Source organism: Triturus cristatus, chromosome 10 (assembly GCF_964204655.1).
Source record: "Triturus cristatus chromosome 10, aTriCri1.1, whole genome shotgun sequence".
Classification (NCBI taxonomy): Eukaryota; Metazoa; Chordata; class Amphibia; order Caudata; family Salamandridae; genus Triturus; species Triturus cristatus.
The window spans coordinates 800,340,673-800,354,571 of NC_140593.1; the positions used below are offsets into that span (position 1 = coordinate 800,340,673).

General features: G+C 46.1%; 1 protein-coding gene across 1 annotated transcript in view; it reads right to left on the minus strand.

Annotated features, from left to right (window-relative positions):
* Window positions 1-13,899, minus strand: part of LOC146790023 (uncharacterized) — a 125,362-nt gene that overhangs the window by 25,119 nt on the left and 86,344 nt on the right. The window contains exons 7-9 of the mRNA XM_085628345.1: window positions 8,813-8,854; window positions 8,684-8,722; window positions 102-236 (exon numbers count right to left, since the gene is read on the minus strand). Of these exons, the coding sequence (XP_085484471.1) occupies window positions 102-236; window positions 8,684-8,722; window positions 8,813-8,854 (216 nt within the window). The remainder of the gene's footprint in view (window positions 1-101; window positions 237-8,683; window positions 8,723-8,812; window positions 8,855-13,899) is intronic.

The following is a 13,899-nucleotide window of genomic DNA, read 5'->3' on the forward strand; positions in this document are numbered from 1 at the left end:
AAGCCACCCAATCTACCATTTCAAACTGTAATGGGCTGTAAGATGGCCCACTGTCCACCAGAAATATTGAGTGGTCTCTGTTTACACCGTTTCCTACCCACCTCTCAGAAGAAAGGTCTGTGGTCCACCATGAAGGTCTTGTACGCGGGGAAGATGAGAAGAGGGAGTAGAGCAGTCTTGGAGAGAGAGTGGTATTCCTTGGTCAGAGGAAATCTCTTCTGAAAGGCTCCCAGTATCTGCAATGAAAAGCAAACTATGTGTAGTAAACTGAAACTTTGATAGGCTCTCTCCTACAGGAAATCCTAACAGGCCCTGAATAGACTTGGGGGGGGGGGGGGAGGGGGAATTCAATTCCTAGCAGCCAGGATTACCATTACTGGCCAGTATCTCTGTATGGAACTCTACCTACAACAAGTTAGACTCCTCTGAATGGAGACAAGCATTTGCAATGCAATAGGTCTCGCATTTACGCGAGTTTAAGCTATTTGCATTGTAAATGACACTGCCTTTTATTTAAGTTTTAAAAAAGAAAACAAAAATAAAAGGCATTGTTATTTTTAATGTGAATAGCTCAAACTTGCGTAAATGCGAGACCTATTGCATTGCAAATGCTTGTTCTGCAAATGTAGAGGGGAGTAGAATTACGTGGTGTCAAGTAGAGTGGAAATATGCAGAGTGAAATTATGATGTGTGGGGTGAAATTATGTGGCATGAAAGTATGTTGAGTGGCTTGGAACTGTGTGGCATGGAGCTGAATTGTGAGATGTGGAATTGATTGGCGTGGTGTGGCATAGACTGCAATTGTATGGAAATTAATTATGTTACCTGGAGTTAAATTATGTGGCATGGTGTGGAATTAAGGGATGTGGTGTGGAATTAGTTGGCATGGCGTGGAGTAGGATTATATGGTGTGGTGTGGAATTGTGTGGAGTGGAATTGTGTGGCATGGAATTGTGTGGCATGGAATTGTGTTGAGAGGAATGGAAGTATGTGTCATGGAATGGAGTGGAAATATGTGGCATGGAATGAAATTATGTGGTGGAGTTGAATTATGTGCCGCTTAGTGGAATTATGTTATTGAGTGGATTCATTAATAGTGGAGTGGAATTATGTGGCATGGAATTACGTGCCATGGAGTGGAATTATGTGGTATGGCATGGAATTAATTGGTGTGGATTTGTGTGGTGTGGCCTAGAATTGTGGGGTGTTGAGGGAAATTGTGAGACATGGAATTGTGTGGCGTGGTATGCAATTGTGTGACATGGAGTGCAATTCTGCGGAGAGGAAGTATGGGGATGGAGTGGAATTATGTGATGTGGTGTGGAATTATGGGGTGTGGTATGGAATTATGTGGCATGGAATTGTGTGCCATGGAATGGAATTATGTGGTGTGGATTTATGAGAAGTGGAGAGCACTTTATGTGGCATGGAATTATGTGGAGTGGAATTATTTTGCATTCACTGAGATAGACATGTTACTGTGTGGCGTGAACTACAATTATGTGACGTGGTGTGCAATTGTGTGGAGAGGAATTCAGTGGCGTGAAGTGGCATTATGAGACATGGTGTGAAATCAAGTGGTGTGGCATAGAATTAGGTGGCAAGGAGTGGAATTATGCTCCGTGGAGTAGAATTATGAGATGTGACATGGAATGGTCTGGCATGGAATTGTGTGGTGTGGAATTGTGTGGTGTGAAATTATGTTGGTTTGGGGAGATTAAATTTAGGTGGTACAGTGTGGTACAATATGGAATTATGTGGTATGGAGTGGAATTATGTCTCATGGAGTGGAGTTATGTAGCATGATGTGGATTCATGTGATGTTGCATGGAGTGAATTTATGTGGCATGGAGTTGAATTGTGTGGCATGGAATTGTGGGGTGTTGACTAGTGGAATTATGTGGTGTAGAGTAGAATTAGGTGGCGTGAAATTATGTGGAGAAGAATTGTGTTGCATGGAATTGTTTGGCATGGTATTGTGCGGCATTGAGAGGATTGGAATTATGCGACATGGAGTGGAATTATGTGGCTTGGATTGGAAATATGAGGGTGGAGTGCAATTAGGTGGCATGGAGTTGAATTGTGTTGTGCAGAATTGTGTTGCACGGAGTGTAATTGTGTTGACTGGAGTGGAATTGTGCAACGTGGAATTGTGTGGCGTGAAATGCAATTGTGTGATGTGGAGTGCAATTGGGTGACATGGAGTGTCACTGAGTGGAGTGGAAATCATATAGCATGGAGTGGAATTATGTGACATGGTAATGAATTGTGTGGTGTTGAGTGGAATTACGTGCCGTGGAATTATGTGGCATGGAGGCGAATTACATTACATGGATTGGATTTAAGTGGCGCAGAATTATTTGGCATGGAATTGTGTGGCATGGAATTGTGTGGTGTGAAATTGTATGGCGTGCAATTGTGTGCCATGGAGTGAAATTTTGAGACATGGAATTGTGAGGAGTGCCACTGTGTGACATGGAGTGCAATTGTGTGGAGTGGGATTAAGTGATGGGGAGTGGAATTATGTGACGTGGTGTGGAATTATGTGGTGTGGAGTGAAAGTGTGTGGCATATAGTAGAATTATGTGGCATGGATTTATGTGATGTGCAATTGTGTCGCATGGCAAGGAATTGTGTTGAGTTGAGTGGAAATATGTTGAGCTGAATTATGTGGCGCGAAAGGGAAGAGGCATTATGTGACACAGAGTGGAATTATGTTGTAGGGAGTGAAATTGTGTGGCATAGTATGTGGCATGATGTGGAATTATATGTTGTGCACTGAAGTGGAAATATGTGGTATGGAGTAGAATTATGTGGCATGGAATTGTGTGAGTGGAAATTTGTGGCATGAGTGGAATTATGAGATGTGGAATTGTGTGGCATGGAACTGCGAGGCCTTGAGTGGTGTGGAATTATGTGGCATGGGGTGAAATGATGTGGTATGAATTGGATTGAAAATATGTGGAGTGGAATTATGTGACTTGGAGGGGTAATATATGGCATGAAATTATGTGGTGTGGAGTTGAATTACGTTGTGTGGAACTTGGTTGCGTGGGATACTGTGGCGTGGAGTCGAATTGTGAGACATGGAATTGTGCAGCATGGAGAGCAATTGTGTGGCATGAAGGGCAGATGTGTAACTTGGAGTGCAATTGTGTGATGTGGAATGCCATTGTGTGGAGTGGAGTCATGTAGGGAGGAGTGGAATTATGTTACACTTTGTGGAATTATGTGGTGTTCTGTCAAATTATGTGGCATGATGTGGAGTGGCATTATGTGATGTGGAGTAGAATTATGTGACATAGAATTGTGTAGCATGGCGTGGAATTGTGTTGCATTGAGTGGTGTAAAATTATGTGACATATAATAAAGCGTAATTATGTATAGAGGATTTGAATTATGTGGCATGGAGTGGAGTGGAATAATGTGGCATTCAGTGAAGTTCTGTGGCATGCAAGGGAATTATGTGGCATGGAGTGGAGTCGAATTATGTGCAGTGGAGTGAAATTGGGATGCGTAGAGTGAAATCATGTGGCGTGGAACTGTGAGACATGGAATTGTGTGTTGTATAATTTTTGGGCGTGTAGTGTAACAGTGTGTTGTGGTGTGGAATTGTGTGGTGTGGATTTGTGTAGCGTGGAATTGTGTGGCATGTAATTGTGGGATGTGGAATTGAGTGGTGTGGGATTGTAAGGCATGGAATGGCATGGAGTAGAATTGTGTGAGATCGAGCAATAAATATAGGTAGTCAAATCAAACAGCAGATGGTGAAAATACGAGTGTTTGTGTATAAAGAAAACGTGTTGGTGGAAGGTGGCTTCGACACTGAAAATAAAGGGAGTGCCATGTGTTGTGTGAAATATACTTCAATAAAGGTATCCTGGCTATTACAAATAAGAAGAGAGGAATATAAACACGTATATGCTTTCAAAATATATGCATTGTAAATATCAGTAAAAGTACATTATTTTTTAAATGGGGTACCAGGTTGCATTTTATATCATAGTGGCCTTGCAAGTACGTTTCCTACAATCGTGTAACAACAGTTGGATAAATGAGTCACCCGGCCAAGTGTGCCTGCTCATGTTTAAAGTATAGACTGGGAGGGGTGGGATGAAGCTATAGGGCCAGTGAATCGAACAAGCCCAACTACGAAGACTAAGAGATCGCACACGGTGGCAGACCAGACAAGCTGTGCAAGACCCATTTAATGCCACAGGGACCTACTTTATACAACTCACACGAAGAAAACACATGGGTGAAATATCAATATCTTGTTTTCTGTGTAAACCAGCAGCTCCTGTATTCGGTTTTGTAGCGCTGCGGTAATAGGCGCTACCAACGGACACGAATCGCTCCCTTTGAAAAATGATTATAAAGTACGGCATAGCGAAGGAACGTAAAATACACATTCGTTCTTCGTTGTATTAGGAGAGGGGGGTACTGGAATCCCGGCGGGATTATAAAGTCACTCTGACGGTTTCTGGTAGTTGTGCACTAGAAGAAGCTGTTTTTCACACTACTGGCATGAAGCTGGTTCCCTGCCAGCTTTTAAATGCTGCACCACGGTTTTTGCACAGCGTGCTCTGCCTCCAGATCAATATTGACAAGTAATGGAGCACACGTCTGGCACTGTGAAACATTTAGTCACAGACGGACAATAGGCCAGGGGACACATCTGAACTATTTACAGCCACAGCCAGTTTAACAATTTCTTAGCGAAGGCAATCCATCCTGTCACGATTACCACCCATTTACGGCAATAAGCTTTATCAGGTCTTATTAGAAGTAAGAAACCAAAAATCACACCAGTCAAAAACGAGGCCACCAAGTTAGAAACCAAGGACAATGTTGACGCTGCTGCTAGTCGATGCCAATGTCAATTTAATGAACACTTAAGCAAAGTTTATTTTGAATGGAACCAGGCTTTGAAGATGAAGATCATCCTGAAGGCCACGGATTTATGAGGAAAGTTGCGAAAGGAAACGCAAAATAGTTGCTCAAGTGCTGACCTGCACATCATACCTGGGTGCAAGTAGAAAACTCATGGGTCTACGGTAGTCCAAAGGACACCAAAAGGCCAAATTAAAGGCTGCTCTTCAACATACAATAAATATAAAACACGAATGTGTTGCCCACCTGCTCTTCTTGGTTTTATACTGGAAATATTCTTAAAATGAGTTTAATGCAAACTCATATACTATGATCACTGTGGAAACCTCTTATATAAGCAAACATTAATTAAATGGAACAGAAATAAGAATTGCAAATAATCTCACATATGCGCAAGTGAAAATTGCATGCACAGCTCCCGTGGTCAGAAATAAGGGAACAGAACACTACAGACTTTAGCGAGTGCACTGCATATCCTTAAAGCAGCGGAGACTCCTCGGCTAAGGCGGTTGGGTGGCACTCCTCTACAGTTTGAGCAGCAGAAATAGGAAAAATAAAATGATAACTAGGTTATTTTATTTTTCTGTTGTCAGGTAGGTTTACTGGGCGGGGCTTGGCTGTGTCACAGTCAGCAGGGGGTGAGGGTGAAGAGTGGTGGCCACTTCAGTGCGCATGAATGTTTAGCCACCAGGCTGTAATGCACAGCCTGGTGAGGCTCCCACTGACTGAGCGCAGAACCATGGCGCTCAGACCAATCAAAACGCAGCGTTGTAATTGGCTTTGCGGAGCCTGGGCCTGTTTCCTGCTTCAAGCATGAACAGAAGCGGATGACGTTAAGCAAGGCGGCAGTCCTGGAGCAAGGTAATTTTATTTATTTATATTCCCCAACCCTACCCATGCTACTCGGTGGCAGCCACCACTAAAATGCACAATTAAACTTGAAAGCCACCGAGGTCTTATTTATGTATTGAAACATTGTTTTTAAACTGTCAACACAATTTCCATTTATTTCCAATATAATATTCACATATCACCTAAATACGGGAAACGAAAAAACAGAGCATCGTGAAAACAACTTCCAGGGTGTCAAGTCACTTTAGACTATTACACTGCAGACGGGCGATTTTAAAATGCACCTACCACTTGGTCAAACCATGTTAAGCCATGAAACTCGTTCGCAGCAACAAAGGGAAACAGCCAATTAACACACTGTTTTGATATGATCCGCAAGCTAACCATTGTAAGGCCTTCAGACACAAGCAAGTCTTTGTGGCAATAAAAAGCTCCTTGGTAGCAAGGAAAATTGGAGGCAAGCCAAAATATCCACATGTGCAAACAACTTCTCTCTGCATGTGGCTCGTTTCCAACTGGCAGAGATGAGCCAGGGCTACATTTCATTATGGGAGTGGGGGTAAACAATTGCTATTCAACCAGCTACTTGGACGTTAGATAAAAAAAGGCACCAATTGTTTGCGGGCAAGTGCAGCAACACGGAAAACGTTTTCTTAGCATTATGTATCATGGTGTTTCAAGTGCCACATTTAAAAGTGTGTATCATGGTGTTTCAAGTGCCACATTTAAAAGTGTCCGCGGCGGATTGTCAGGTTCTCAATACAATGTTGAAAGCGAAACGACGCAGATCTAACCTGCTTTGTATTTATTTCAGTGATGCGGGCGCTACTGATAGCTACCTTTCCATTAGGCTGGGTCATTAATTGCCATGCAGCAGGCCTTCATTTTAGATAAAAATAGGAGAAAACACGGCACTTGACTGAAAATAGAGGACTGAATCTCCAAACACGTCTGCCAAGATCTACTTAGTCTCCATGGGAACATGTGAAAAGTACCTACAAGAACTCTGTAAGTGTGTCAACACCACCACCTGAATACGGAACCGTACATCATTCCGTTAACAGATTCGCGCCAAAAACTAGAAAGCAGCTCATCTTCATGTCACCTACACAGACTCTTCACATCACAATACTAAACAACTTAAGCTAATTCTACAGGTCAATGTTTTTATGTTGCCAACGCGGCCGCGAAAGTGAAAGTGATCGCAATCGCGATTACGATCGCGTGCAGCGGAGGGCGCGCGTGCACGTTCACGTGCACTGTAGCTTTAGGCCACGGCAGCACTTTGAAAAAGCCCGTTTACAAAATGTCTCGGCCAGATCAGCGCAAGCGCTGAATCAGGCGAGACCTAAAAAACTGTGGGGGACATGTAATCACTGTGCAGAGTTCCAGACATTATTCAATGTTGTGTGGGGGGTTAACGCTCACATTTACCTCCTGTGTGTTACCAAAGGTGGTAAGTGGGATCAGTGACTTGACTGCAAGGTGCAGGTGGTTGGAGGGGTTAAGAAAGACAGGAAGGGAAGTGAAGAATAGGTTTGGCAGGGTCAGAAGCTCAGTGTGGGCTGGGCGATGAGGCACGGCTGCTGTTGCAACCAAAGCCTCAAGTGACTTTATCAGCTGGAATTTCTGGCTGGTAAAATCAGGTCCGGTGTTCCTGCTCCGCGGAAAAACAGGTGCAAGTACTTCAAGCAATTCGTGTTCATGCTCTTAATCTCAAAATAAGTAAAATGAGAAGGGAAACTAAAATGAATGGATAGCTTTTTAAATGAGCGCACCACATCCAATATAAGACCTTGGTGTTCAGCTCAGACATTTAATTCTTTTGCTTGAGAACTTCAGAATGCCGCTGCAGCTGTATTATTCAATCCATTAAAGAAAAGCATCACCATTTCATGTATTCCCCATTCACAAAAATATAAACCTATTTAAAAACATACAGACACAAGCAAGGAGTAACCCCGATGTATTATTCAACCGTGCCCCTCAACCCTTCATCTCCCTCAATCTACAGTCTGTTACTTCAAAGACACGACTTTTTGTCTTAGCACTTCGGCTGAGTCACTGATTTAATGACTTAGCAATAATTATATATTTAATCAATCTTACTGCACCCAAGGTTTTTCTCTCATCCCTCAGCGATTAATCGTTTTATCTCACGTTGAACTGCTGCAGTACTCAAACTCGAGTAGTGAAAGTAGTTTAAACCTGTTCCGTTGGGGTCTAAACATAAATCCTGTTAGTATGTTTGACAGGTGTACACATTCCTATAAGTGCATCTTCGGTTGCAGACACCCATGGATACTTAGCTTTAGAAACCCTTAACAGGGAGCGGTTTTCAAACATGTCGTAATGTTATCTTTCTAGTCCCCCACCTCAGTGGGTCTTGCCCCATTGCCTACTCTAGAAAATACAGTAAGCCACACTGATGGGAAGGAAGAATGTCCTACAACACGAGAGGATTATAATTGCACCATCTTAATAATAATGAACAGGCTCTCTCCCAATACTAACATACGCACTCACCCCATATGAGCATCAACCAACAGTCCAAACGCTTGTCAGCCTCAGGCCCTTGGAACTACCAATTCCAGCTGGTTTCCAGGTTCAATGGAGTAATGCATCTACTGTAGAATCTTGGGTTTAACTCCCTGCACCTAGGTTCGAAACCTAGCACATCTATTCAGCCTTTCAACAATAAAATGGGCACAATTGACTAATGTTAGGTTAGCTAGGGAAGGTTTGCACGTTGTGCCTGAAAGAGAGGCAACGACACGCGTTTTCTGTGCTTGAGACTGACTTTCCGTTTCCATTTAGTTTAAATCTTTTAGAAGCAGTTCTTGGAAGTGCCACACGGTGGTAGTAGTTCCCCAAAGGTTTGTAAATAAAGGATTAATAGAATCGAGTCAACAACAAAATAATGTTTCCTCGTTCTCACCTGGAGCTGAATCTGCGGTAAAAGAGGTAAGAAAATCACCTGTAAAAAAGGCAGAGAGAGAGCTGAAATTCAAAAACGTAAAATTAACAAGTACATTTAAATATATTTACGGCACAGACAGAAAGTTACCTGAAGCAGCAGTCATTAGAATTGGACTAAAGCGAAAGGCTTCTGTCAAAACAAAATGGAAAGGTTAGGATTATTAAACCAGTAATCAAAACGGTCATACGTTTTACTTTTGTTTCGTGGGTTGCCGTCCTATTTGAGATTTTCCAAATTAACTTTTCTAAACGGTTTATTTAAAGAGATTGTGGCAAGTTCAAATGTGTGGTCTGGGTTGCGTTTATCACAATGGTGTGCAATCCCGCTCACACACACACACACACACACATGTATAAGTAGGTGTTGGAAATAGATATAAATAAAAAAAGGCAGCGATAAAGACGCCAGCGGGTTAATATGTTGTGGTCACATTAAGGCTGCCGATTGTATAGTCGGCTGACTCGGCTCAAGCAACGAAAGAATAAAGTAACAAAAAACAAAAGTCAAACTGGCAGATGAACTATTAAAACATTCACGTATACCTTTTTGCAATCCAATTGTCACCTCTGAAAATAATGCGTGCTTGCACTACACCTATCATCACGCCCTATAATTGTTTTTTTGCAGGAAGAGGACGAGAGTGTTTTGTTATCAGTTCTTATAAAGGGCATGGCTGCCACTGCAACAGGGCGTCACAGCCGACAGGAGCATGCAGGGAAAGAATTCATCTAGAGGTTAGACTAGACTAGAGCATGGGTACTCACAAACTTTCTCTCGGGGCCAAATTTACAGTGTGGTTTGTGGCCGAGGGCCGCACCGTGGGGGCGGGGTCATTGGGGAGGGGGCGGGGCTAGAGCGACCAAAAAAAACTGCGACCATGAGGTGGAACACAGGCCCCTGCAGCGGACGCCTTCGTCCACAGAGCCACTGGACCCGGCATACACACCTCTCTCTCTGTCTCCCTCCCTCTGTCTGTCTCCCCCCTCTCTCTCCCTCCGTCTCCCTCCATCTGTCTCCCTCCATCTGTCTCCTTCTATCTGTCTCCCTCTCCGTCTCCCTCTCTCTCTGTCTCCCTCTCTCTCTGTCTCCCTCTCTCTCCGTCTCCCTCTCTCTCCCTCCCTCCCTCTGTCTGTCTCCCTTCCTCTGTCTCCCTCCCCCTCTCTCCCTCCCTCTCTCTCCCTCCCTCTCCCTCCCTCCCTCTGCCTCCCTCCCTCTGCCTCCCTCCCTCTGCCTCCCTCCCTCCCTCTGTCTCCCTCCCTCCCTCTGTCTCCCTCTCCCTCCCTCGGTCTCCCCCTGACTCCCTCCCTCCCTCGGTCTTCCTCTGTCTCCCTCTGCCTGTCGCCCTCCTCTCTCTGCCTGTCGCCCTCCTCCCTCTGTCTGTCTCCCTCTGTCACTCTCTGTCCGTCTCCCTCCCTGTGTCTGTCGCCCTCTGTCTCCCTCTCTGTCTCCCTCTGTCTCCCTCTCTGTCTCCCTCTGTCTCCCTCACTGTCTCTCTCTCCGTCTCCCTCTGTCTATCTCTCTCTGTCTCCCTCTGTCTCCCTCCGTCTGTCTCTCTGTCTCCCTCCCTCTGTCTCCCTCCCTCTGTCTCCCCCTCTGTCTCCCCCTCTGTCTCCCTCCCTCTGTCTCTCCCTCTGTCTCCCTTTCTGTCTCCCTTTCTGTCTCCCCCTCTGTCTCCCTTTCTCTGTCTCCCTTTCTCTGTCTCCCTCCCTCTGTCTCCCTTTCTCTCTGTCTCCCTTTCTCTCTGTCTCCCTTTCTCTCTGTCTCCCTCCCTCTGTCTCCCTCCCTCTGTCTCCCTCCCTCTGTCTCCCTCCCTCTGTCTCCCTCCCTCTGTCTCCCTCCCTCTGTCTCCCTCCCTCTGTCTCCCTCCCTCTCTGTCTCCCTCCCTCTGTCTCCCTCCCTCTGTCTCCCTCCCTCTGTCTCCCTCCCTCTGTCTCCCTCCGTCTCCCTCTCCATCTCCATCTCTCTGTCTCTGTCTGTCTCTGCCTGTATCTGTCCCTGTATCTGCCTCTATCTGTCTCTGTCTGTCCCTATCTCTGTTTATCCCTGTCTCTGTCTCCCTCTCTCTGTCTCCCTTTCCATCTCTGTCGGTCTCTGTCTCTATCTGTCTGCCCCATCTCCGTCTCTATCTGTCTCTGTCTGTACCTGTCTCTGTCTGTCTCTATCTTTGTCTGTGTCTGTGTCTGTTTCTGCCTCTATCTGTCTCTGTCTGTCCCTGTCTCTGCCTCTATCTAGCTCTGTCTGCCCCTGTCTCTATCTGTCCCCCTCCCTCTGTCTCCCTGTCTGTCTCGGTCTGTCTCTGCCTCTATCTGTCTGCCCCATCCCTGTCTCTGCCACTATCTGTCTCTGTCTGCCTCTATCTCTGTCAGTTTCTGCCTCTATCTGTCTCTGCCTCTATATGTCCCTGCCTCTATCTTTGTCTCTCTCTCTGTCTCTATCGCGGTCTGTCTCGGTCTATCTCTACCTCTATCCGTCTCTGCCTCTATCTGTCTCTGTCAGTCTGTCCCTGTCTCTGCCTCTATCTAGCTCTGTCTGCCCCTGTCTCTATCTGGCTCTGTCTCTATCTGGCTCTGCCTCTATCTGGCTCTGCCTCTATCTGGCTCTGCCTCTATCTGGCTCTGCCTCTATCTGGCTCTGCCTCTATCTGGCTCTGTCTCTATCTGGCTCTGCCTCTATCTGGCTCTGCCTCTATCTGGCTCTGCCTCTATCTGGCTCTGCCTCTATCTGGCTCTGTCTCTATCTGGCTCTGCCTCTATCTGTTTCTGTCTCCATCTGTCAGTCTGTCCCTGTCTCTGTCTGTCTCTATCTCTATCTGTCTCTGTCTGTTTCTGTCTCTCCCTACTGCCCTCTGTCACCTCACCCGACTCTCACACCCTGCAGTCCTCTGTCATTCTTTGTCACCTCACCCCCGCTTGTGTGGCAGCTGAGGCAGCTTCCCTTTCCGGGCACACACATAGCCCCACCTGAATACTTCACAGGTCTTTAAGAGACCATTTGCATGATAACGAGGCTTTGTTGTATTTCACCTCTTCTTAGCGCCACTGCAACTCCACTCGGACTATCACTTGAATCGCCCGGCCCCCACAGAGCAGAGTCTGTGTTTGCGGACACTGTAAAAAATAAAAAATAAAAATTAAAAAAAACACCGGTACGATGTCTGGAAGGTCTGCGGGCCGCCAAGAAAGGCTTGCCGGGCCGTACTAGGAGTAATCGTGGGTTAGAGAAAAGCCACCCTTTGATATTTTTTCTGAAAGCCCAATGGCTTGCGTGCCCCAAGCAGCTAGAGGAATAGAATTCCATAGGACGGGTGCCATAGCCCTGAAAGAGCGCACCCCTTCTCTTAACCTGCGCACCCGGGGGACATAAGCCAGATGCAGATCTGGGGAGCGCAGGGCTCGAGCTGGAACATACAACGGCCCGTTCAAAATTTGCAGACCTTGGCCATGCAAGATCTTGTGTGTAGTACAGAGAGTCTTAAAATAGACTCTCTGTTCTATCGACAGCCAGTGAAGCCATCGAAGAAGGTCTGAGGCATGGTAATGCTTAGGTAGTGCAAAAAGCATACGGGCAGCCGCGTTCTGCGTCCGTTGAAGTCTTTTGGTCACGACTTTATTCACGCCGAGTAAGAGCCCATTACAGTAGTCTAATCGGGACTGTAAAGAAGATTGGACAATCATTTGACGAATGGATGCGTCAAAGAATCCCACAATGGGTTTCAGGCTACGCAAGAGACCGAAGCAGGTGCCTGCCACTGTTTTGGCTTGACTCAAATGAGAGGGCACTGTCCATCAGAACTCCTAAGTTCTTAACCACGGTTTTCGGTTGGGGAGGGGTACCCAGGGTCGCAGGCCACCATTGGCTGTCCCATAGATGGGCATCGCGGTCCACCAGGAGCACCTCTGACTTGGTGGAGTTCAATTGCAAGTAACTATCCGCCATCCAGTCAGAGATGAGCATAAGATCATCATGACATTTTGCTTGGTCCTGTTTGGAGTTACTGGAGAAAGTGAATACCAGTTGGGTATCATCGGCGCATGATACCATGTTGATGATCCGTGCTTTGGCCAGAAGGGCCAGGGGGCGGACATAAACATTAAATAGAGTGGGGCTCAGGGCAGAACCCTGAGGAACACCACATCCGAGAGGGTGCACGCTGGAAAATAAAGGCTAGGCGAGACTCAAGAGTACTAACTTTCCCCAGGTCCATGCGTGAGTAGCTCGCCCAGACGATTATTTGTATTTGCATTCTGTGTTTTGCAGTTCTGGTTTCATCATGGGATCCCTAGAACTACCAATCCCAGAATTCAAAGAAAGAACCATGGACCGGCCGAGCACGCATGGCATGGAAATGGAAAACGTAAGCACTCCACAGTAATAGCACAGCTGGGTCTTTTCAAAGTGCAGAATACTATTAATTCTATTCACTGCACGTGTGCAAAAACTGAACTCAAGTTGGGGAGAGCATATCTGATGGAGTTACTCTAATCTCTTTCAAGCAATTCTTGAGCAACAAATGGCTTACCTTGTAAGGCGGTGTGTCAAAAGAGAGTCCACTCACCTGGGGATGCCTTACGATAGGGTGAGTGGGGCTGACAGGGAGAGCAAGCGGAACATGGTCCTCCCAGCCCAAACACACAGGATGGACAACAGGGCACAAAAGCACGCAGACTAGGTAGCGAGTTGGGCCTAAGCAGCAGTAAGAGGCTACCCCCTCACAAGAGATGTCATGAGTGATGTATGATGTGATGTCATAAGCAGGACATTGCGGGCCCCAAGTTATAGTTAGCTCAGGTAACTAGAACTGCTGAATTACTAAATCAGTGAAATCTGAGCCCAACTAGAACGTCCTTGTAACCTTTTGTTTTTACAGTGAATTTCTAGTTTTTTTTAATGCTAAGTAAGATCACAGTGCACGGTGGGCAGGGGTTGGATGCAGGGCCTGGCATTGTGCTGCCCCACCGAAGCTTGCTGCTCCTGCCCCCCCTCCTCCTTGCCATCCATTGTCTAAGTCCATGCCCCTGCTCCCTCACTGCAGCCACTGCCCTTCCCGCCATCCCTGAATAGTTATTTTGCTGCCCCATCCACCTCCTCCCTACCCTCTGTTTTCTGAGTCCATGCACCAGCCCCTTCCTCCAGCCCTTCATAGGCCGATGTGCTGCAACTGTACTTAGTGTTCT